Source organism: Bactrocera oleae, chromosome 2, assembly GCF_042242935.1.
Source record: "Bactrocera oleae isolate idBacOlea1 chromosome 2, idBacOlea1, whole genome shotgun sequence".
NCBI lineage: Eukaryota > Metazoa > Arthropoda > Insecta > Diptera > Tephritidae > Bactrocera > Bactrocera oleae.
In genome coordinates, this window is record NC_091536.1 from 19,033,704 (window position 1) to 19,059,779 (window position 26,076).

The window sequence follows — 26,076 nt, forward strand, 5'->3', positions numbered from 1 at the left end:
AAACTTACTAACCGATCAAAAACAAGTTCTTATAAGGAACATTTTTTACTTCGCGAGATATCTTTATGAAATTTAGCCTAGATTATTGTCCAAGACACTGCTACAATATCCGAACATATTGTTCAAATTGGACCACTACAGCATATATTTATGAAAGATGTTTTTTCCCCTTTAAGTAACCTTAATTCGAATTGAAGATTGTTCCAACAATGTGGCTAAAAAGAACTAGAAAAACGGCTTTCGTTGGCTGCCAACCGTTGGTCGGTTACGTTTTCAGATTTAGTTATACATATACAAGATTGCTATAAGAAATGCACCTGTGAAGGGTATTATAGCTTCGGTGCAGCCGAAGTTGTTGTATTTTTTTTTTTTGTTTGTTTTGTTTTTTCAATTGACACTCTGTAGATAATATTTCCTACAGGGTATGCACGCATACTATTTCCTACACTTAACTAGTAGCTGCGGCAAATGTTTATAAATAAACAGACATGGCTGGCTATAGTGTACGAGTGGCGTATGTGGCGTTGTTGGCGGCATCTGCAGCAGGTAACTTGCCTTTGATCAGACAAATACACATACACACTCATCGCAAATTCTATAAATACCACCTTTTCCAGTATCCGAATATTTTGCTTGCGGCTCATAAGTGAGGTGGGAGTTAATATTGCGATTTTATTAGCTGTCGAATGAAACGGAAATTCGACCTTGGAAACTTCGGTATGGCAATATTAAAGCAATGGGAAAGTCCAGCGCATAAGCGTAACTCTGGATTTTAATTTACTTTGCAGACATATACATACATAAACATACATATTTGTACATGTATGTATATTATTAATGTTAAAAAATGTATATAGTTGTAAATAATATACTATTTCTAATCATAATAATAATATTCTCTTTATCGACAGTTTATGCCTGTTTTATAAACAATTAGGTCGATTGATTTCATATAGCTTCCAGCTTATTCGTGAAGACAGGCTAACTAAGTCCACAAAACGTTGAAAAAAGTCTGAACCTGTAAATGCAACCGCGGTCACATTTCCATTGATTTGACAGTATATTAAGAAACTGCAAGAAGGATGACGAAACATTCATTGAAAAGCTGGAAGAGAGTCGTTTGCACGACAGTTAGGTCTACGTAACCGTATTGAACTTAGATTTTTAGCTGAACAAGTAAAATTTCAACTCTACAGCATTCCTATTAATTATTTGGGAAATGTTTTCTACCATTACAACAATGACATCAAGTTCGAAACTAATAGCTCTGATGAAGTGAGTACTGACAGTCCGCTTGGCTACTTGTTCGGGTTCAATTCCATTGAATATCAATATGATTAATTCAGTACTTCCACAACTAAAAGCTAAAGTTCCGTTCGTATATTTCACAGCATGTCGAGTTTATAATATTTTTAAAGCATTTCATCACAATTCTACAAAACCGCAATTTACTATAATAATGAATGTTAGAAATACTCACTGCTTCCTTAAAAGACATGGCCTTCACAGAGCGAATGGAAGCTTTCACTAAATTGAGACTTTGGACTGTTATATTGAATCTGAAATATATATTGATATCATTAAAGTCTGATCCATGTATCCATGTGTCCATGTGTAGGCGCTTTAAATGTTTGAAACCTTTTAAAGGCTATATTCTTACCAAGTTTTGAACGCATCTTGACAAGATAATCGGAGCTCCGTCAGTACAGTGAGTTTATTCTTTTGAAGCATGAATAACTCTTTATTTCAGCCGAACAGTTTGACCGAATTCAATCAAGAGTTCACAGAAGTTGAACCAAGTACATATGCATGCATGCAAGTATTTGTGCACAGTATGTGTGTACGTAAGTGTGAATATGACGGTCTAATTTTATGCTTAATTTACTCCAGGCAAGTAGTGATATACTTGTATGTAGGTATTTATTTCCGAATAAGGGAACACCGCCATCATCGCGTTGATGCTCATACACACAGACATACACGCATACATGCGCAATAAGTGTATTTTCTTCAATTAACTCGGTAAGTACATTTGTCACATTACTTGCCCTCTCAACTCTTTGAACTCCTAGTAAACAAGTAAGGAAACGCTAATTTCGGTTTTGACCGTTTTTATACTCTCCCCATTATGAAAAAACCACAAGTGGGGAAGCCCTTTCAGAAGTTGCAAAACTTTATGAATGGTTTACAATCAGATTTGGTATTAGCTTATATTATAGGTCTACCTATATGACCTCGCAATCATTACTACAATTTTGCTAGGTGTACGAGATTATTTTAAAATTAACATAATTAACTCAAATGAAGGTCAACAAGGTAGGAGAAATGTAATACATTGGGTATATGAGGAAAAAATCAACCAAATAATCGGAAATCATTATATTAGCAATATGAGGTTTAGACCAAGATCTCAACACATTTCATTTCTATTCAACGCCGAACCACCTTATGTTGAAGAAAACATATCCACTTAATTTCATTTGATATCATATATGGACCAACATAAACGGTTTCAAGTCAGCTGTAACTATATCTATATCACTATAACGGATATATTGAGGTTAGGTACAGATTGCATTAACTGTTATCATAACTAAACTATACTCGAGAACATGTTTTTACGCAATTTTATGTCGATAACTCGCACATCGATTGAGATATTCGGTATAAAGTCTGCTAGAATAACGGAAATAATTATATACTTATAAAATATGAGAACTTGGGTGATTCGTGTACTGATTTCATGCATTCTCAGCATTTAAATAAAGTATATACAATATTATACGTTCACTTAGTTTTGCTAAGATATCATTAATATTGACGGCTATATACGATACATACGATACAAATTCAAGCGGAAGTATGAAAGCTTCCATATTGTATTGGTAATGAAGATGAAGTATTGAACCGATTTTACATTTTTGACATAAGTACACATCGTTATTGGGAAAATATTCTCTCTGAATTTCAGCAATATATCTCACAAGTTGATCGGGGTTTAAAAAACAGTCAGCTATAGGCAATGAGGTTCATATATTCGGTATCTGGGGGACTACAGAAACCTCTTTATACTTCTCTGCCCTGTACCAAATTACAGATTTATATCTTAATTTGTGGTTTAACATAGCTATAAATTAGTTTGTAAGTTTTTCATTAACGTAATTTTTTTGGACCTGTCAATAGTTCGATTTCCGCGATACTAATTCTGTTTCTGTTAAATTTCTAATTAAATTCTTCTCTTAAATATCTTGTTTCTGTTAAATTCGATACTGCGATACTAACCTCCTCACAGAGTCAAGTTATTGCACGATTAGACGGACAGACAGTCACCCGAAGCTCAATTTGTCATTGATTTGTAAAAAAAGTGGCTGAAAGAGCTGAGCTGAGTATATTTTATAATTTTGAATATTTAAATTAAATTTGTATAATTAGTAACGAAGAAGCTAATGTTGCAATTCTATTAAATCAATGCAGTTTGGCACGAACTTTTAATAGTAAAGTCATTGTGAGGTCTTGGCAAAAAACGATTGTGATAATAATTTTTGCATTACTTCGTTCAAAATCGGTGGAAACTGCAGCCTCTACGCAGATTATACAACAAAAACTCTACCAGGATTTTCTTGTGCAAATATATACCGATGAGACGTTTGATAACTGTTTGATTTACGAAGAGGTACGAAAGAGTGAAACTCTAAACTAGTTGCTGTGTGTAGTCGTCGAAAATGTCAAGAAACCGATTATTTTTCAAAATGCAAACACGTCTTATCAAATTGGAAATTTGTTAAGTAGTAAATTACTCGTCATAGCTCGGTTGGAGTGTCTTGAAGTGGAACTGAGGATGCACGCCGATGCGCTCAATCGTATATGACAAAAACGTATAATACTTATCGGTGCTGGGCCTGACCTTATGTCGAAATACGATCAGTACCTAACACAGCTTTTCCGATTATGTGAAGCTGAAAAACTGTTTAACGTTGTTGTAATTCCTGTTGATTTTTCCCAGACGAAATTTTTTTATAACTACATACACAAATCCCACACAGTTTACAATTATTTTAGCCAGCGTTTATGTTATATTTACCTTAGGCTATTGCTGTCGCCGATTGCAATGTAATCTAGATGGTAGACCTTGCCATGTGAGCCCCCTAATTACCACATTTGAGTACAATGCGAGTTTTAGTTTGACTCTGCATGGTATGGACTTTATGTTTATTCACATTGAGTGTGAGAGCAGGAAAAGGGATACCACCACAACATGATCCTTAAGAAATATTACAGAAATATAAACTCAACGAAGACATATCTATATATATTAGTTTTAGAATGCACATACAACACAAACTATTATACTCTGTAAGAACATGTTGCGTGAGTATAAAAATGGCACAAAAAAGGCAATTAATGCTTGCGTAATTAATAATTATGATTAAAATACCGCTTACTTGAATGTAATATGTATTTGTAAAAATGTGAAGTAATTGCGTGAAATGTGCTTGAAGTCAGTTAATTTAATTAGCTCAGAGTTTGGGCGCGGGCTTAAGCGTAAGCCCAGCCAAGCATATAAGTACGTACATATGTATGTGCGACAAAGAGTGTCGAGAATATTGAGCATTATACTCGAGTTTATGTTTAACTAAGATGTTTTTGCTTCATTGTGGTTGTTAAATGTAAGAGTTTCTGGATTTAGTAGGAGTAACGAATGTACTTACGAATATCTATATATAATAATACGTATACTTTACGTATGTACATATACATACATGCCATATATAATTAAATATACAAACAGTCATAAGTAGTTTGCGATAATTTCTTTTACTCATAACAACTTCATTATTATTTTGCACAAGAATAAATAATAATTTTATAATATTCATTTATTGAGCTTAAAGAAATACCATATTTTCCTGTTAAATAAAATTTGTCAAAAAAAGTATTTGTTGTTTTGCAGCTGAGTTCTGCTGTTGCATCATCTACAATATATGCGAGTGTGTTTCACTTATCTGGGTTTTTAGCACTGCAAAGTACATACATACGTATGTATATACAGACATATATATATTTGTGAGTTAGATGGCAATCTTATCAACAACTGTTTCAAAGATAAAGTTTATTCTGCTTTAACTATTTGCTTTTACTAACTGTTTTTATGATTAATTGCGAGTTCACGCCAAAATAGGTAACAACAGCAAATACATATGTATATGTAAGTATATGGTTATGTGTTTCTCTGTTGGTGTATAATGTAGTGAGTCAAAGAGTATTTCTAAATACGAAGAGATGAAAACAAGCGTTAAGAGTTTTGTTGTGCGCGAAACTTAAGCATAAATAAAATTATTTTAATATAATAAAAGCAATAACCTATTACCAAGAAACCTTACACTAAATGCAATACACTTACCTATTTACATATATCAGGTAAGGTTAGGTTCTATGGGTAATTCCTGAGTTGCAGATTATACGTGAAAAGACAAGTCCTTTGGGAAAACTGTCAAAGTAGTATCTCATGTCTCGACAAAATCGTTTTATTTTACTCCAGCTGGTTCACCCGAATGATTGAAATTGTGAGATACAAGATGTCTTAGCTTTCATCTCGCAAATGCATGACAGTTAATATATAGATTTTTTTGCGCTATCGGGTCGACGACGATTGGACAATGGTCGTTTAAAACGCTTTCTAATGGTATCCATTTGATTAAATGCTGACGGGAGCTCGTTCAAGACGCTCAAACTCCACATTATGTATATTGACTGCAATTTATATATTACGGTGGAACAAGCAGGTATAGAATAATTTCAACTATTTTTGTTACAAATAAAATTTTCAAAAGTAAGAAAAGAGACCTCTAAGAGGTTTTTCTATGTTTCAAATTCAACTAAAGATGGTCAAGATCTTTGCGAAATTTTGTAACAATACAATATGTGTAAATATATGATATTATCAGTTTACTAGATGACAGCAGTAGGTATGGGTTTTCTCGGAGTTCGCAATGAATATACATATGTACGTATGTATGTTCCTCAATACTACTAACCAAGGTCTGTCGGTGGATAAAACCAAAAAAACTTAAACTGGAATATAAATATTTCCGATTTCTCACAATGCAGAAGTTCAGAATTAAACATCTCTACAACTCGTGAAATAATCGCTTTTTTCCTCCTACTATTTCCGCTCCATACAGCAAAAAGTTCCCACAAGTATATTTAAAGAGAGAAAGCGGTTTAGTATTGAAAAATTAAATGCATTTGAAGGATACTGCAAACTGATACTTCATTAAAACTGAATTCAAAACAGTGTTAGAGAAAAACATCTCTTATTTGCTCGCTCTTTTACACGCCCTTAATAATTCTTTCATGCATAAGACTCTCTTTACTCACTTCACTATCAATTTCAGTCGACAATTTGTGATCAAGTAATTCTCCACATTGCTTTAGCTGTGTGCCTGCGTGTGTATGTGAATCTATGTGTTAATGTGTGTGCCGGCAATTGACTGGAGCTCCAGGCCGCCACACTGACTAGCTACCAAGTAAGCGGCGCAGCTATTCATTCGAGTATCTGAGTACGTGAAGATCAGTTCGGTGTGCTTTAGTAAATTTATATATTGCGGATAAAACGACACAACAACAACAACGAGTGTTCTAAGACGTGAGGGTGTAGTAAGACGTGTGCGATAAGAAGCTAAAAGTTTAAATATAAAAACGAATTTGCGAAGCGCGAACATACGAAGGGTGCTTTGTTCGATTAGTGACAGTGTTATTAATACATACATACATATCTATAAACATATACATACTCGTATGTACATATATTTGTGCAGTTGCCAAAGCAGCTGACGTGCAAAAGTCAAAAAGAAAAAATTATTAGTCATAAATAAAAAAGAAACAAGAATTGCTAAAGTTTAAAGTGTTCGATAAGCTCAACACCGAGGCAAACACGAAAGTCAAAGGAAGCGGGCAACCAGCTAAGCAGCAGCGTATAAAATTTATTGAAAAGCATATAACTCAAGCCGTTGAAGGAGCATTGTGTACGTGTTACAGTTAGTTGTTATTTTACATTTTATTTATTTTTTTGTTTCTGTTTTTGTTTTTCCAATTAATTAGTTTTTTGCGAATTCTGCTCACATGGTTGCATCCGTGTTGTTGTATCATAGCTAGATACATTTTTGTTTTTTATTTTCATAATATTGTTTTTGCCCCCAAACAAATGACGTAATGACCTTGTATGCTGTCATTACCGCCGCCGTTGTGGCTGTCACTGTCACTGCCACTATCGCTGTCATTTTCATTTAAACAACAGCATGCAAATAATTATAATATTTTGCTGTGACTCTTTGAAATATTATTTAGGGTTAGGTTAAGGTGCTCACGTTTATATCACAGCGGTAAATAAAATTGACTGCTGCCAAGTTATTTGTTTTTAAAATGTGCAACACTTAACAGCAAATTAAAATAATAGCAGTGAAAAATTATTTATTGTTCATATGATTTCCACAACTTTGATAGCTATTTGAATTTGTTTTGAAAACTTTACAAGTAAATCCTTGAAAATAATAACACTGTAAATATAATAAATTGAATGGCACATTTTTGTATGAAATTTGCGATTTTCTTGTGATTTCGTGAACATTTTTTTTTAAGTTTCTGATCCACAAATAAAAAAAATTAAAAAAATACGAGTACGTGGCTGTAATAAAGACCATATTTTTCCAAAATAAAAAAGTGATTATAATGACGTTTTGTCGATTTCAATTGCCAGCATTTGGGAGCGCAATAAAATCAAAAGTTCGCTAGCTTACAGTAGGCTGTGTTCAAATGAAATTGCAAACAAAAAGTCAACCAACTGAGTAATTTTGAATTTTCAGCAAAATATTCATTATATTTTTTAAAATAAATTTATTATACTTTCTACGTGAAATACCTGCAGTTTTTGGGTAGTTTTGATGAAAAATAGAAAACCTTCCCAAATATTGATAGTTGCTATAAGATGTTTTGCAATAACAGTACAAACGGTACAAGTAACAGGTGCATTGATTTTTTTAATGAAATTAAAAGAAAAAATATTAAATTCTTTACAAAATTATAAAAGTATATAAATAAACATTAATATATTGTACAAAAAAAAAATCGATTAAGTAGTATTTATTATTATGAAATGCAAGCTTCACAAAATATTAAATAGAAACTGCTTTGTCCAGCCGCTCAATACACAAAACAAAAAAAAAAAACAATTTATCTTCGTTTAATTATCACCATCAGCTTATTAGCTAAAGTTTTGTCTCTTGTTAACCATATATGTGCGTAGCGGTGTATATACATATGTATGTAAATAAAAGCGACAAAAAATCGTTTCAACATAAAAAAAAAATTGAACGAAACGTGAAAACGTGTTAAAGTGATTTTATTCAAGCCGACAACGTCATGTGGCAACCTCTAACGAAAAGTAAAACTATGCTAAATAATTATGTAGGTGCATATGTATTTCATATCTATATGAAGTTGCTTTATTTGCCCTGTAGGAAAAAGCTGACGATAAAGAAATTGGAAACAGAGTTGTTTGGCTGACAAAATGATATGTAGAGCTTCTTTTTAGTTCAAAATCACCACAACCTGCGTTGTGATTTTTAATTTTAAAAATTTTTCAAAATGGGGAATGTCAGGGGTCATTGGGGATCTCTCTGCAGCACAGTAAAATATCTCTGCTGATAAATCAGAGACAAGTTTTGCATTTAGAGTTGACCGGAGTAAATATTTTAACGCACTGGGCGACCAAAAAAGTTTGAATATGAGAAAGTGGAAGCAGAACTCGATGAGATTATATACTTATGAATCCAGTTATTTAGTCGAGGTTTAGTACTTGTGGCCACGTAGAGCGTTCGTTTATATATTATTATATAATCGTTATCGAGAAACTTTTTGCAACTTATTCTTCAGATTTGGACACAATTTTCCAGATCTGTGTTAAAAGTCACTTTAATTGCAAATCTTTGGTAACACACTGTTTAAATTTATACAAATTTCATAACCTATAAGCTATATTTTTGTCATGAAGAAGCTTAGCTTAATAGAAAACGATGCCGAATTCTATTCGTTCTCTAGGCAGAACAAACTTTAAAGGATCCTCTACTTTTAAAGGGCCATAAAACGACACCCAGTAGCGAGATTTATTATATGTGGATCCATAACAACGAAACATCTTCCGGTTTGAAAACCCAATCACGACCTTTGGACATCAATCTTTAGTGTGCCATTGTGAAAAGTTCTGATAAAAAGTAGATCGGTCTTTACAGACCATATTTAATATATTGTACAGACAAATTATTGATTATTGATATTTTATTGTATATAAATGTAATGTGTGTATTTGCACGAAATTTAATCAAAATATAAGAAATGTTTCACAAGGCTCATAATCAAAAAACGGCTGCATTTAGAGTAGATTAATCAAATTTAACAAGCGCCGGAAAATCTGTAGGCGGTTAAGCGGAACCGGCATATGTACACACTAATAACAATACATAACAACACAAGCACACATATGTGTGTATGTATATATTTTTTTACACAAAAAAATATAATAAATAGAATGACAAGGTATAGTAGCAAGTACACATAAAGATAAACGCTTGCATGTATGTCGGCATACATATGTGTGTACATATATACGTACATATACATATATAAATATATATCTATAAACCATATAATTGTATAATCGCATCATATGAGATAATAAACAAAAATAACAACAACAACGCAATACAGTAATAAAACAATACGGCAATAGCAGCAATATTAATTAAGTCAAAGGCAGTCGCAGCAGAAACAACAACAACAACGTACCACATTAATATTATATTAAATTAGAAAGCCATCCCAGCTTGTCTCATTTTCACTTATCTACTTGTATGTATATGTTTTGTTTTGCTTTTGCTTGGTAGTTGCTATTGTTGTTCGTGCTGCTGCTGCCACTCGTTGTTACTATAATAGGCTCATTGCCTATTTGTATCGAACTCACGTCGCAAATGTGTCGTTTCTGGAATTTCTAAAGGTTTTTCTGGTTGTAGAATTGCGTTTACATATAAGTACATAAATACATACATATATATGACTAGTTGTATATATGTATGCATGTATAGACGACTGCATGGTTATACTTATTAGTAGTACGCAATCTGGCCGCCGCTGAATAGTTGCTATTTAATGAAACAAAAAACAAAAATTAGTAAATAATACAAACATACATACAAGTACATAGCCAGCCACAAAAACAACTCCCGTCAACTTGATGTCTTTATGGTGCGCTGCTCACTTCTATGGGTGTGCCTGTGTTTATCGGTATGTTTGTATCACATCATTATTGTTGTTTTTGTATTTGTGTAGGTGCTAGTTGCGGTGAGTGTGTTGCCCCGCCATCGCCTCAATCGTTAATGTGTACGAGTTTTTCACCTTATTTTGCATAATTCACGTTGGTGATAAAACTGGTTTTACATCTATTGGACATTAAACGAGCGAGTGATTAGCATTTATTTCCACTTTCGGTTATTTGTTATTGTTTTTGCTCAACCCTTCTTTCCACTGCTAAGTTTGAGAACGGCAACAGGTTGTTTGAGCACTTAATGAAAAGATAAAATATTATGAAAGCGATAGAATATAAATTATTTATTCTATACTGGCCAATAAGTATAGAAAGTAATACACTTTCTTAGTTAAACATACAGATAAATCGTTGGAAATTTGTTAAAACCGCTTAAGTTGACTTTGTCTCCACTAAACGGATTGAGTGATTGGGAACAAATTCTACAAGACTCGCAAATTTTTAATCTCCAACGAAAGCTCGGAATCGTCAGCTTTCTTCTATGATAAAATGGAGTTAAAGCTTATGTTCAGATTTTTATTAGAAGGCAATATGAATATACCTACCTTCGCTTAAGTCGACTTAAACTGATTTAACCAACTGCCATAGAAATACTTTTATTGTATGTATTGTATGTATATACTAAGTGTTATTTTATTTTGGAAATTTTTCCTAAAAGTATAGTTCAAGTTAATTTGACACGGTTTCGAAGACAGTAAAGAGTTTTAAGGACCTACAGAATAAACAGGGTGAAATATTGGGTATAACCCTTAACAATTTTTTTGAGTAAATCCATAAAAAAGATTCAGATCTACCGTAATTATTTCAAGAATAAATTTTTAAAAGTAAATTTTTTTAACATCACAGTTTCAATATTTTCATTGTTGTTAAGGTTCATGTCAACGAGCATATAACAAGAGTGTTTCGATAAATAATTCCAAGTGTTTTTCCATAAATAATTCTTTGAAAAACCTTCAGTAATTATTTGAAAAAACCACTCACCAATTGAAAACCAGCAAAGATTTTCACTTGAAATCAGTTGTTAAATTAAACGTATGTATATATAACTAAATATATGTTGTACATATATATACAAGTATATATATACATGTGTATGTACATTAGGGCGGAACGAAAAAAAAATTTTTTAAAGTAAATTTTGAGTTAAAATTTTTTTTGGACGAGAAAAAATTATTTTTGGTTTAAACTCTTTATATTTATATAAAAATTACCGAATGTGACGGTTTTTGACTCAAAATTTATTTTAACGCTTAAGGAAAGCATTTTGTCGTTTAAGACTTTTTTTTTAAACTCCAATAATGATAACTTTTAATTGGCTAGAACACTTATCAAAATTTTTTTACGAAATAAAAATTTTAACTCGAACTTTACTTTAAAACTGGGATGTTAAACATTTTTTTTTGTCCAAAAATTTTCTTTTTTTATAATCTACATACATATTTTACCGTCAGGCTAAGCAAAAAAAAAAATTTTCTTTTTTTATAATCTACATACATATTTTACCCTCAGGCTAAGCAAAAAAAAAAATGTTTTTTCGCGCCACCCGCTAAACATTTGTATTTATGTGCATTTTTTCGATTGAATAAAATTTTTCTATACTTTTTTCCCACTTTCGCACTTTTAGTTTATAAATTTCCGATTCAAATATCTGACGATTGTTTACAAGTATTTCACCTGACGCACGCAGCACTACTGTGTATAGAAGTATGTATGTATGTTCTTATTCGCGCTATCTATGAATTGCTTATATAGTAGGTATTATAAACAGTTGATTAACGTGCTTTCAATTCTAAATTGTTGCTTCATTAAATACAGCAAAAACTTGCGGTTTCAACGAAGAGTTTGTTTATACGAAGAGCATAGTCCTATGGACTGAAAATATTATATAAGTTTTGCGTTTTTAATATCATGAGTTTCATGCGTAGGTCAAGAGATTTTTTTTAATATTACGTAATAAACATATGTATGTATGTATGTACATATGTACGTTAGCTGACTTTTTATGTTCTATATAGATGACCATGTTCCATTTATGTACATATGTACATACATATATATGTATATTAACATATAATGCAAACATTTTTTTTCAGCCAGAAAATAATTTAAGAGATCTGCAATGCAATTGTCTTCCTTAATTCTTCCCGTGGGTTTGGACATTTGGATGGGTTTTGGAATTATTCGTTCGAAAATTCTATCTCACAATAACTGGCTACAAATTACTTATTTTTGCGCCTTAACTGATATTACGACCATATTTATTATATTCAACTACGTTTTATTCACAGTTCTTTTAAAATTTCTTATGTTATGCATATTTATGTAGATTATGTGTGAAATTCCGCGGCTCTTGGTCGTTATCTGCAACACACATATATGTACATACAACTTATTGTGGATTTTTACTTTCTCTTCTTTCTCATTTGCGACGAAAGTGCGCTTTGACGATGACAATGAATGTTTACAAATGACAAGTGGTCTGGTACCGGCACTCAGGCCTCTTTTCATGACCCACACTTGTGTGTCTGCTTGGTATGCAACAGATAAGTCATGGCACTATATACAATACGAGTATAATGGGTTTCTGTATCGAAAATTGTATGCACTATCACATTACTATTATTTTCAGTGCTCACTTGCTTTTAATAAAAATTATACATTTCCAGCACAATTGCAACACTTATTACAATATAATCGCAATGTCGACAACTGACGTTGATGTCTTTGACATTTCCATAAAAAAATAATCAACAGAGTTGCTTTGGCACTACAAGTAGTTGACATTTATATTATATAAAGTGCATTCAACTGCTTTTGCTGATTATGTAAATGATTGGATGCATAAATGTTTGTTTTATACATATGTATACTTATGGTACAATCTATCAAATGATTGCTTACAATAGCAAACACAAAAAGGATATTGTTAAAGAAATAGCAATATACTTGTAGTACGCAATCCAAATATTTGTCAATGAACTGAGTGAATTCTATTGAGAGAGTGAGAGAATAGAGATAGTTGGATGGTTCTTAGGATTGCACTTGTTAGTTGTGACGTCTGGAATGCGCAGAATGCGTTACTAAAACTAAAATTAATATTTTATATTGAGACCAAATAACAATTTTTTGCTGAAAGTACTTGATCTATTGCTATTTTCCATTCTAGACATTTACTTTAATTTCTTTGATACAGTTTTGCTTAGCACACATACTGATACTAGGGGAATACTGACACTTTTCGACAATGAGTCTCGTTTATAGCTATTTCTTTTATTATTTTATCAGACATTTTTGTCAGTATTCTCCACACCATCTGATGAGTTGATATTTGAAATAGTTATTTTGAGAAGTATTTTTAGTAAAAGCTGAGTGAAGACGATTCGAAATGTTTTTTCGAATTAAGCCACAATGAAATTTGTATACAAAATCGACAATTTTCAGAGGAATTATATCAGAAGGAGAGGAAATTTTGAGCGAAAGTTTAGTTTTTATTGCAAAAGTAACGCTGGTGCAACAAAACTAGCAGTCAACATTTTAATTTCCGTTTTCCAAAACTTTCTGTACTACCCTGGTATTTTTGAAATCAAAATACATACACATATAGCATAACTCTGTCAAATGAGTGCATTTTTTAACTCACATACAATCACATATCTTCTTTTTGCTTGGGTAAACCCATTTCCAGTGTAAATACCACAACATTTTTTGCTGACTTGTCACATTTCTATTTGCAACATGAACCAACACAATCTGTCAGCTCATAATGTTATTTGAACCGCATTCTTTGGAATTTGTTTATGATAAAGATTTGCAATAAATATGTTACTACTAAACTCAAAAAAAAAAATATATATAGAAAACGAAATTCGATACTCAGCAATACTTCGCCATAAAATATTATATTATATTTTATAACACTGTTCATTAGAAATGATATGTAGTACTGAGAGTAGACACAAAGCAGTTCGGTGACAGCTTCTGGAAGAAAAAACTACGCGCAACAATAAAAGGCCAAACCATCAACCTCTTTGTTGATGGCGCTGGCGGCTTAATCGCTTTTTAATCATAGCTCATTAGACGTCAGTGTTCAGTTCCGCCGACAGCTAGTACAATCAGCATTGTTTAGTCTAGTTACATACATACGTATATATACACATACATATGCACAATAAGTGGCTTGTTGTTATTATAGGCCAGCTAGCAGTGTGTCCCCGTTTTTGGTTTTCCTTTTCTGGGTTTTTGCTTATGCGTCTTTTCGTCTGGAGTGTATATATTTATATATACATATATATGTATATAATTAAATTAATAATGTATATTGCTCACACTTGTTGCATGCTGTTCTAGGATTCTGTTTGCTGCAATTCTTGGCGGCGGTGACTTGCTGGCCTTCGCCTTATCAAATTGGCGGGAAAAATGAAAATATGTACATATATACAATATTTTTATTTCTTGTACTTTCAGTACTAAATCAACACTTTGTCGTAATAAGTATAAATAATGAGTGATTATGGTTGTGCAAATTCCCCTTAATACATACATACATATGTATATATATACGAGTACATATCTATACGCTTCTGTGAAAATGTACATACATACATATGTACACATGCTAGTTAGGGAGACCACGCACCAGGCTGTATCACATGGACTTTTATGGACTTGGCTTAAGGGTGGGGAAAATAATATGCTATGGTGTTTGTAGAGCAATATTATGTCATCCCAATGGAACTGATATTTGAAAGACTGTGCACTTTGTTTTTGTTGTAAAAATAGTTATTATACAACTTACGTTATTATAAGTTATATTTGATTTGAATGAAACCGTTTTAAAATAATAAATAAAGTTTCGTTTGGTTATTCCAAATTATTTTCAGTCATTAAAAGGGATGATCTACAACTTTTATTCTGGCTTGGTCCAGCATTAAAAAAATATTTGAATTACATTTTTTATTTATTTTGTAATCCAATTATTTTTATTATGGGATTAAAAAATATAATAAAAATTGTAATCCCCACCGGATTGAAAAATAAAAGAAAACTTTCATCCTTCAAACTAGTTGAAAAATAAAGAAGAAAAATTTCAATCCCAAACATATAATTAAGCATTAAAAAAAGGAATTAACATATTTTCGTCTTTGCGTTTTTATTTTTGTTTAAAATAAACTGTATTTAAAACTAAATTTATTTTTTATTTTTTAATCCCGATGTTGGTATAAAAAAATGTTCTCCAACATCGGGATTAAAAAAATTAAAATCTAATTAAAAAATAAATTCAATTCGATGTTGGGGAAATAAATTGAATTTTTCGGCAAAAGATGTGTTTGCAAACATATATCAGTTAAAAGAAATATGGGCTGCTTCAACAAACGCATTTTGAGTTTGACAACGTGCCATAAAAATAGATCGACAGCATACGCGTAGTTGGTTATAAATACCATATATATAAATATTGGCGAAAATCGGCCCAATGTATTCTCCAGCATCCAGGAATGTTCAGTATTTCTGCAAAAGACGCCACAAAGCCGTAACACATATTGGTAAGAGTCCGTACTGAACAATATCTTATAATCGAGTCTATGAAAGTCATTCCAATTCTTTGCATTCGGCCCTATACCTGGTTTAATCACAAATATTTTTAGAAAAGCCGAAAAATGTGTGAACAAACATAAAGTCCAAATCATGGAATGAAAAACTAAAACTCGCATTGTAATTAAACGTGGTAATTTAGGGGGTTGGCTTAACACAAAACGACTGACATAATAATTTGATTCAGTCACATGGCAGTAGTTCACATGGTCTACCATCTAGATTACATTGCAATCGGCGACAGCAATAGCCTAAGCTAAATATAAAGTAAACGCTGGCTAAAATAATTGTAAACTATGTGGGATTTGTGTACATTTCGTAAAAATGCTGGAGAGTGTGGTGTCGTTTAATTGGTGTCATGATACAAACTCCGCTGATATCAAAAGGTATCGATCCTTCATCAAAGCCGGCGCTTCCAACAAAGGCATGATAGAAATGGGTATATCGAACATATTGCCGCGTGTCATATTGTAAACTTGTATACGTCCTTCCAGCTCGTTAACAAATAAGTATGGAAGGATCTGATCGGGCATTGTGCGTATGCCATATCCAAATAAATACTTGAAACGCTGCCGAAAAACCTGTACGGCATCGGAACTAATCGTTTTTTCATCTAATTAAAATTTTGGAAAAATTGTATAGCTATAAAAAAATTTCGTCTGCGAAAAATCAACAAGAATTACAACAACGTTAAGGTACGTACGGTCTGTTGAACCGGACAGTAGAAGCGGTAACTCCTTCAATATAAATACTCAAAATTATAAAATCATCGCACTGTGCCATACCTCAAGGCTCACTTTTTTCAGTCATACTTTCTGCGTGTTGGTCGAGTTATTACACTAACGCAACATGTTATAACAGAGTGTAACATTGTGGTGACCTGTTGGTTGTTTGCAACACATAAAACTATTCGAGACAGGTATACTTAGATAATTAGATTTATGACGAGCTGGGTTGAATTCCGAGTTGAATACTAGGAAAATCAGATTAGTTGAAGGCTTGCCTGTGTGGTTAAAGGCACTTAGTATAAGTGTAAGTGTATTACGCTCACTCGACGCGTTGTAAAAAAAATTATAGTTTTTTCATGCATGAATATTTCCGTAAGAGATATTTGTTCATCAGTTGACTGAGACTTTTTTAATGACAATATCGAAAATTACTTTAAAGAACCTGTTGCAACATTGAAAGCCGTTGCAAACAGCATAGTGACACGAGTGACCTACATACCAAGCTACTAGTCAATTAGGTATATACTCGTACGTACATATGTACGTAGCTGAGTGTATACCCAAATATACACACATAATAAACAACCGGTTAATCAGTTCAACAGACACACCATGATTCTGTCGACCAGATTCGAGCGGTTAGCAAAAACAGCTGTGACAAGTTTTAAAACAAAGCGGCTCGACCGGCCACTGCACTCCGAAATATTTCCACTAAAAATCATGAAAATTCTTAGAAGCATGAATAAATTACAATTGCCGCCAACCAAAACGGTTTCAAAATTTATTTACTCGTCGTTTTCTACACTGCGGTTGCCAACAGCCAGTGGTGGCTCAACAAAAGCTCACAATGCCAGCACAGTTAAGCCAATGAGTCACCTGTGTGTGCAGAAAGAGGGATGAAGAGGCGCTTACACTCATCGATCACCGCTCAGCATGTCGGCAGCGAAGCTTTGACGCTTGATAGCGGTGAGTGCGACTTGCAGAGAACAAGAGAGAGAGAGGGAAATAGAAGCTCTCACAAGTATTCTTGTCGCTCGCTTAAACCAAGGAAATTTTATTATTTGATAAAGTAAGGAGTTGTGTTCAATGCGCCATAAATCACAGACTTTCCACATAAAATGCGGATGATAAATTATGAGACACTATGAAATTAAATATACTTATATTGTATATAATAAATATACCTACATACAATACATGTATTCATATGAATAAAGAGGGTCATGTTGTAATTAGTTCAAATGAAAAGTGTGTTTTTGACCGCAAGTGGTTTTTTGCCGCCAATTATCGTTTACACTGTATTCTGATTTATTCTTCTTTAATTGTTAACCAACAATTTTACGTTTAATAACGGGTTTTACAAGTTCATATGTCATGCTGCATACTCGTACATATGGTATATGCATTGCTTACCAATTCAATACTAAAATCTGCGTCATCAACAACAAACTGGGAATGATATGAGTCATAATGTTATTTGAGGCATCTTTGAAGCGCTTTTCGTATTCTCTGGTACGAAAGCTCAAAACTGTAAATGACGATGTCATTATGGGCACAAAAAGATAAATTATATGACGAGTTCTTTGATATATTACTCAGTTCTTAATATTATAAAGAGGGTTGTGTGTGTATGTTTAAAATTCAGTCCAACAAATGTTGAAACGTTTTGTTTTCTAACAGCGATCGGCCTATCAGGGCAACGGCAATGCTTGGGTGGAATTTGGACTTATGAATGTTTCTTACTAGTCACACATGTCCGCAATCCATAATTTCACAGCGCAAATCTTCGGTCAAGCAAACTAATTCAGTTACAATCAAATGCTATCAGAATAAAACTCTTTAAAACCCGAAATCCTAAAATCAGGTATTTAGGCTTGATAGAGTGTATGGCAACCGGCTCATATTAGATTTATATATGTTTGAGGAAACGATTTTTTCGGATTTATGTAGACGTTTCGATAAGGTTTAGCTGCATAAAACTTAACTATTCAGAGTGAACTGTCGGGATTACGTAACATATCGGTCGGTTAGTTGCTTATCTTCGAACTCCCTAATTGGTCGAATCTAATACTGGTATAAGTCTTTATTAGTTTGTGGCGGTTAGTGCCCTAACTTAATGGACGAATAATAGATTTTCTTGAAAAATACATTAATAATTACAAAATTCATTAAAAATTTGAACAATTCGTAGAGTAACAGATTCATTCGGATTTTTTTTGCAATAGTTAAACAAACACAATTTTATAAACTAAAAAAATGTGGTACTTCAGAGAACAAATTAAATAGACGAAGTTAAACAATAAGTTATGTTCTATTCATAATTGTTAATGGGATATTTTCATGTTTTCGATTAAATTTCAAATACTTGGGATGAATTTTTGCAGCTGCTTTTTTGCTCTTCATATTTGTAGTCACATACTTATGTACATACATATAAAGCCTCTTTCCTCCACCTTTCGTCGATACTTGAATTATTGATACGAAACTATTTTAATGATTTCCAAGATGAAGTGGCTTCAATTAACCTTAATTGTTTGGATTCTAGGGTGATGCGGGTTAAGTGTGGACCATTATGGCGTTAGCTGCAGAAAAGTGTATATACTCACATACATTATGTATGTTCATGTGTGAGGATAGAATAATTGCTGCAGATAGCATTTAGTACGTAAAGTGTTTGGATTTTTGAAATATGCAGACATGAAAATTTTAAAATCTTCTAAAGATATTGAAATTGGTGTAAATGTGAAAACAGATTTGTTTTTGAATAAAATAATTCAATAGCTCACAGATTAGAGACGGAATCTGGAGGCATAGCTTAGCTTTTGCACAGATTGATGGGTTGAATTTTGTACGGATCTTTAAATCAATTTTATTCACATGTATAAAGTTTTATCAATTTCTTTGGTATGTATTGCTAATCTGTAGTTATGATTACTTCAAAAAGTCAGCGCAGACACAAAGATTTTATACAATGAATAGGTGAAGTGGGATTTATTGAGGAATGTTCGCCTTTCTACCTTAATCCTATATGGCGTCAAATTTAATGGATTCTGGCTTTAACAAAATCGAAAAGGTCTTTATAGTCTTATTTTTGGAAGCACAGAGCTGGTATAAGCCGTTATACCGAATTGCCATCTAGACAGCTAAGCCATGAAGTAGCTACACGATCTTTAAATGAAAGCACACTGTACGAGCTGTCGATTCAAAGTTCATTAGATGGTATCAAATGCCTTCTGAGCTCAGGTTATTGCTTTATTTGGTTTATGTAAATTTTTTCCTTTTATGTAAAAGATTATGCTATGTATATCAGATCGGAATATTATCACCATTTTCTGTTAATTATCTTCAGAAACTGTCAACGTGATAATTGTCAAATGCATTAATAATTCATTGACTCTGGTAAGGCATCAAAATATAATATGATACTGTTATTCAAAAAAATGAATGATAGCATACATTTTTTTCTATAGTCTCTATTACAACAGGGGATTTTTACGCGGTCAGCCTATGTACATTGTTCACATTGTTTCTGTATTTATAATATACATACTTATAGTAATAGATACTCATCGCTTCTAATATAGGTTATGTTATTGAGAAATAGAAAAAAAAAATATTCGGAAAGAAACTTCATTTTTCTAGGTACTTACATATGTAGTTAATGTGACATTTTGATGAGTTTAATTTTTTTATCTTGATTTATTATTATTTTTAAAAAATTATTATTATTTTTAAAAATTTTTAAATATGGTAATATAATTTTTAATAACTAAAATTCTTGCTCGATATTTTACATAGATTTCATGGTACTGCTTTTAATCAGAAACCAAATGCTTATGATGACCGAAAACCATTTAGAATTTTGCGGAATAGCATACCATCTGATGATTAGGTAATCGAATGTAGTAAAATGCTTGCCCTCAATGCAAACACACACACATACGAACAAACGAGCTGAGTACTGCTGCGTTAGCAACCAAAACCATTTTAAGAATTTATTTATTTAAGAAAACCTCTCACTCTTTGACAAATAAATTACACTTTTTAAGTTCATTTTGCCATTTCATTCGTCGTTTTGCACCCGTGCATCCAATTTTTTTATATTTGTATACCCTGAACAGGGTATATTAAGTTTGCAACGATATTTGAAACACCCAAAAGGAAATGTCGAACCGCCCTATAAATTAGATATAATGCAAATCAGAGATGTCGATCTGAAATTTTTCACACGTTCTTTTCTCTCCAAAAAGCTGCTCATTTGTCGAAACCGCCGTTATCGGTTCACTATAGCGTATAGCTGCCATACAAATTGAACGATCGGAATCTCCGTTCCCACGACAGTCGGGTCTACGTAACCGGAACGGACCCGGATTTATTCCGGCCAAGGACTGTCAACTCGGTAGAATTCTGCCGCTACAACAACAACAACGATCGGAATCAAGTGCTTGTATGAAAATTTTATTTTATTTCATAAGATATCTTTATGAAATTTGGCATTGATTATTGTCTAAAGCAATGGTGCAACAATCGAAGAAATAATTCAGCTTGGATTATTATAGCATATAGCTGCCATACAAACTGAACACTCAAAATCAAGTTCTGGTATGAAAACTTCTGTATTTGTGTGGGGTATTATAGCTTCGGTGCAACCGAAGTTAACGTTTTTTCTTGTTTTTTTTTAACAATATTCATATTTTCTTTGTTATGGCTCTTGAATTGTTGTTGTTAGTGTTGTTAATTGGCGATAAGATACGCAGCGATGATACTCATATCGTGTTTCTACTACTATACTCGCTAAATATTTACCTATATGTTGTTAGTACATATATATGTAACTGCGTTTTAAGTAATTTTACTCAAAAATTTGGTATTTAATATTAAATAACTGAAATGATTTTGTATAGAAATTGCAGGACTGCCTATAAATAAATTCATAACTTATCATGGGTGGAATGAAGCCTTATGAAGTTATAAAAAGTGGTAAATACATATGTCTTTATCGCACTGTGGTTGTTATGAAATACAGTATTTATCTATATATATGTATGTTATATATAGATTATTCGCATTACTCCAACGTTTTTAAAAGTTTAGAAGCCTGTATATGCTTTATACACATATGTACATACCCTCAATTTCTGACTCGACAGTACTACGTGGTATATACTATATATAAAAACCTTTATGTATTGAGGTCAATTAATTATTCGAATGAAGGTTAGCTTCTCCAAACAAGAACATCTCAACCAGTGCTCAGAAGAGATAAAATCCACTCTAATTAACACTCTAACTTAGAAGAGAGAGTTACAAAGCTATTGTTTGAAGATCAAAAGTAGGCACACAGCCTTGCAGTTTCAACGTTTAAAACGAAAATATGATTGGAGTTCCACATTACCTACAGACAGGATTGCGAATTTATAAATTAAAAAAATTTGGAATAGAAAATGAAATTTTCAACCCCCTTGCCTACAAAGTGGTAAGTATTATAAGATTAAACTTTTAATACTAGTTTAATTTATGACTTTCCTAGGGTGTTTTACGAACGCATTCAACTTGTGCGTAACTCACTTAATTAAAAGATATCAATGTGGAGCAAAAATAGCGATTTCTCCAATTTACATGAGAATAGTAGCTATGCTAATAATAATAAAAATAAGTTCGAAAAGAGGTCAGTCAACGGTGACAAGTATTCTTTTGAAACGTAGTAGCACATAATTGTTCGTGACAAATATATACCATATGTACATACGAATAATGCAATGATTGATTTCGCAAAAATCTTCTCTTCCTTTTCCATTACTTGCTTCGCTTTCCTCACATTCAAATTACGATAATTTTGTTTACAATTTTGCTTAACATTTCCGGTAACGATGGCAGCGCACTGCCGGTTGTTTTTTGGTATTGTTGTTGTAGCTCCAATTGGAGTGGTCGGCGCGCCACACACTCTCTCTTGAGGCGGCGCAGCTGTGGAGGAAGCGGCAGCTGCAACAGCAGTGGGGCGCATGTGCAGCCATATTGCTTGCTATGTGGGGTGTGTATGGGTGTGTCTGAACATTTGAAAATAGTGGCAATAGCGATACGTCGATAAAACATATAAAAAACATAAGGAATGCAATTACAAAAATAACAAGTAAATATGGCGGTAGACACTGTTTGGCAAAGTGTTGAAGTACCCAGTGAACGATTCATAGCTTTGGACACTTTAATATAGTATGATACTATGATAAGTACATATGGATGAGAAATTAAAAATATTGTAATACAAAATAATATGTTCATTTCAAATTAAAAAAAATAGTTTGCTATACAAATTATAATAAAATATGCAACAAAATGATACACATAAAGCACAAAATTACGATAAAAAATTAAATTAAATACAAACATACATATGTACACATATATATGTAAGAATATAAAAACCAAACCAAAAGTAATTGTAAAAATTAAAACAAAATTAATTCATTTATAAATATATATTTAGTCCGGCCATAAGTTCTGTTACAAATTCAGACCGTTATATAAAAATAACTATATTACATTTGTGAATAAAGTTAATTTGTTACGCATATATTAAATGTGCGATGTATAAAATTTTATTCTCTCCATCAAAGAGAGTAATTCTTAGCTGCTTTACCACGCATTTTAATACATACTGCTGTTACGCTTTTGTCCTAGTTTTAACCTCATTTTCACAGAAGTGAAGAAGTGTAACAAAATATTAAGTTTTTTGAGAATGCTCATAGAAGCATCTATGAGAAGCTCATAGATTTTCAATGCGTCTTTCCACACTTATGTGATATAAAGCAATCGCCACAACAAAATTTTCTTTTAGCTCCACATCTTAATAAGCGAAAGCAAACACTGAACTGTTTATAAAATATGCGTTGACACTGCGTACATATTTAAATACAAAATAACGGTGCTTTTTATGCAAATTTGTTCTCGCTTTATGGCAAGACGAATTATATCCCTACATATGCCTATATATAATGTTTGCTGGGTAACTCATTCACTAAAATAATGCTAGTATTCGTGCGCCAACAAACTTGCATATGTAAACAGATGCAATCGAACACACACAACGACATTTATACAAGCATAGGCATATGTATCTTCTTCCCCACAAGTGAAATGCACACGTTTTTCAATATTTTCACTTTTTCCTCTTTTGCAGCACAAGCCGGTGCAATATACATATCTTCCGACAACACTACACAAAACAACAACAACGCCAAAGAAAACAAGTGAAAACCAAGCACCAACTGCAGCATCAGCATCAGCACCAACAACAACAAAATAATGGCGAGAAGTTTACGTCCCCTTAAAATCACGATTGTTGGCGATGGTATGGTGGGCAAGACCTGCCTACTCATCACATACACACAAAACGAGTTCCCCGAAGAATATATACCCACAGTGTTCGATAACCATGCCTGCAACATTACGGTCGATGGCAATGAATACAGTCTGACACTCTGGGATACAGCCGGGCAAGAGGACTACGAGCGCCTACGTCCGTTGAGTTATCCGAATGTAAGCATACAAACAAATACAAAAACAACAACTATTTATTACATATAAAACAAACTCATAGCAGATAAATTCATTCATTCATTCATTATGTTATGTTTTTTTTTTCTTTTCCCGCGTAGACGAGTTGCTTCCTGCTTTGCTATTCGATAAGCAGTCGAACATCTTTTGAGAATATCAAAAGCAAGTGGTGGCCGGAGATACGGCATTTCTCCAATAATGTTCCCGTTGTGCTGATCGGCACCAAGTTGGATTTGCGAGTACCCAATTCGGAGAAATTCGTGACGACAAGCGAGGGACGTCGTTTGCGCAAGGAAATTCATGCGCACACGCTGGTAGAATGTTCGGCCAAAAAGAAGATCAATCTAAATCAAGTCTTCGAAGAGGCAGTCAGATCTGTGGAGAAGAAACCAAGTGCTAAACCGAAGCAATGCACATTGTTATAGGTTATGTTGGAATGACATTGTGAATGACCAAGTGATAGATGGCGTAGAAATTGTAAACCCAATAGCAGCAACAAAAATTAGAAAAAAAACGTTTATAAATTAGAAAAACTCAATTCAAGTCTAATAATATACTATTTATTCCTGATACTTCTTTTTTGTACGCCTTAAAGTCGACTGCTTTTTGGTGCAGCAAAGAAATTATTTGGTAATCAGCGTTGAAGTTGTTGGAATACAGTCGATTTTGACAGGTTGATCTAGATAGTTGGGCGGGTAGAGAGAACTTTGAGTTCTTTCGCTTTGTTTTATTATTGTATTCTTTTTATTAAATATTGTAATGTTGTAAAAAAAGAAAATAAACTATTTTTACATTTAGTAATTAAGTGCAAAATATTGTATACACCAATATACAAACATATATATGTATTTATTAATAAAAAATAAAATATTTATCACTGTAACAGTTAGACGAACTGGCTGGACAGTTGGATAATATAAACAAAAAATCACCAGTTAGATGATAAATGTTGTAAAGAAAATATATAAAAAAAAAGTATAAAATAATAGTAAATGTCAATAATTTAAATAAAAACTATCCTGAATATTTTACAACTCATATTTCAATGAGTTTTACATGATAATACTTTAATTTATCGAAATGTAACAAGATGAGCGAGTATTGGCCATAATCATATCTATATATTTTAATATGTATGTATGTGATTTAAAATGATATCACTACAATGATTAAACGAGTATAATAATGTACCTAAAATAAATGTATAATACAAAATATATTTAGTTATTAAATTTATTTCCAACATTTTTGAGATGCAATAAACAATTTTTAAACTAGTCATTAATTTAATGAATTTTTATTAAAAGCGACTAGATTAATTTACATTAGTTTTCAACATACATATGTGCTATGGTATGTATGTAAGTACATATGTATGTATTCATATAACCATAAACGTTTGCCTAGTATTCAATTCGATTATATTTTCGGCAAGTTGAAATAGCCTGGAGGGAGTTAGTATCAAAATTTGTATTCTTGCATTAATTTCATAATTTGAAAATCACTGAAGTGTTTAAACTAAACACGTACACTTGCAAATATTTAAATTCCAGATAATTAAAAAATTATTTTCTGCCAAACGCGCTTACCATGCAAGGAACAGACAAAGGTTGCAGAATTTTTACATTCATTTGGTCACAGTGAATTTCTTCTTTTTTCAAATTTTTGCAAAGTGATTGTACTTTCCGTAGAAGTCCAATTTGATCCTTTTAGTGGAGGATGTGAGTACTATGGTAAAGATTTGAGATTTCCGGCTTGTTGTGTTGAGTTTCTCAGCCGGAGCACTTTTTACCATACATATAGTAAAACCAACGGTTAGCAAATATA

At 32.5% G+C, this 26,076-nt stretch overlaps 1 protein-coding gene across 2 annotated transcripts; it reads left to right on the forward strand.

Annotated features, from left to right (window-relative positions):
- Positions 1 to 6,536: 6,536 nt before the first annotated feature.
- On the forward strand, positions 6,537 to 25,534 carry RhoL (Ras-like GTP-binding protein RhoL). Of its 2 annotated transcripts, none has more exons than XM_070110687.1 (3): positions 6,537 to 7,037; positions 23,873 to 24,231; positions 24,351 to 25,534. In XM_070110687.1, the coding sequence occupies exons 2-3, from the start codon at positions 23,998 to 24,000 to the stop codon at positions 24,672 to 24,674; spliced, it is 558 nt and encodes a 185-aa protein (XP_069966788.1). In that variant the 5' UTR covers positions 6,537 to 7,037; positions 23,873 to 23,997; the 3' UTR covers positions 24,675 to 25,534. The 2 variants fall into 2 exon arrangements, with proteins under 2 accessions (XP_069966788.1, XP_014103336.1); XM_014247861.3 differs by having other exon boundaries at positions 6,537 to 7,025.
- Positions 25,535 to 26,076: the final 542 nt, after the last annotated feature.

What these genes read in the sequence shown, in the direction of transcription:
- RhoL (XM_070110687.1), top strand. Translation starts at nt 23,998, where the DNA reads ATGGCGAGAAGTTTACGTCCCCTTAAAATCACGATTGTTGGCGATGGT. An exon ending in GTCCGTTGAGTTATCCGAAT is followed by an intron (nt 24,232 to 24,350) that starts GTAAGCATACAA and finishes TTTCCCGCGTAG; the next exon opens with ACGAGTTGCTTCCTGCTTTG.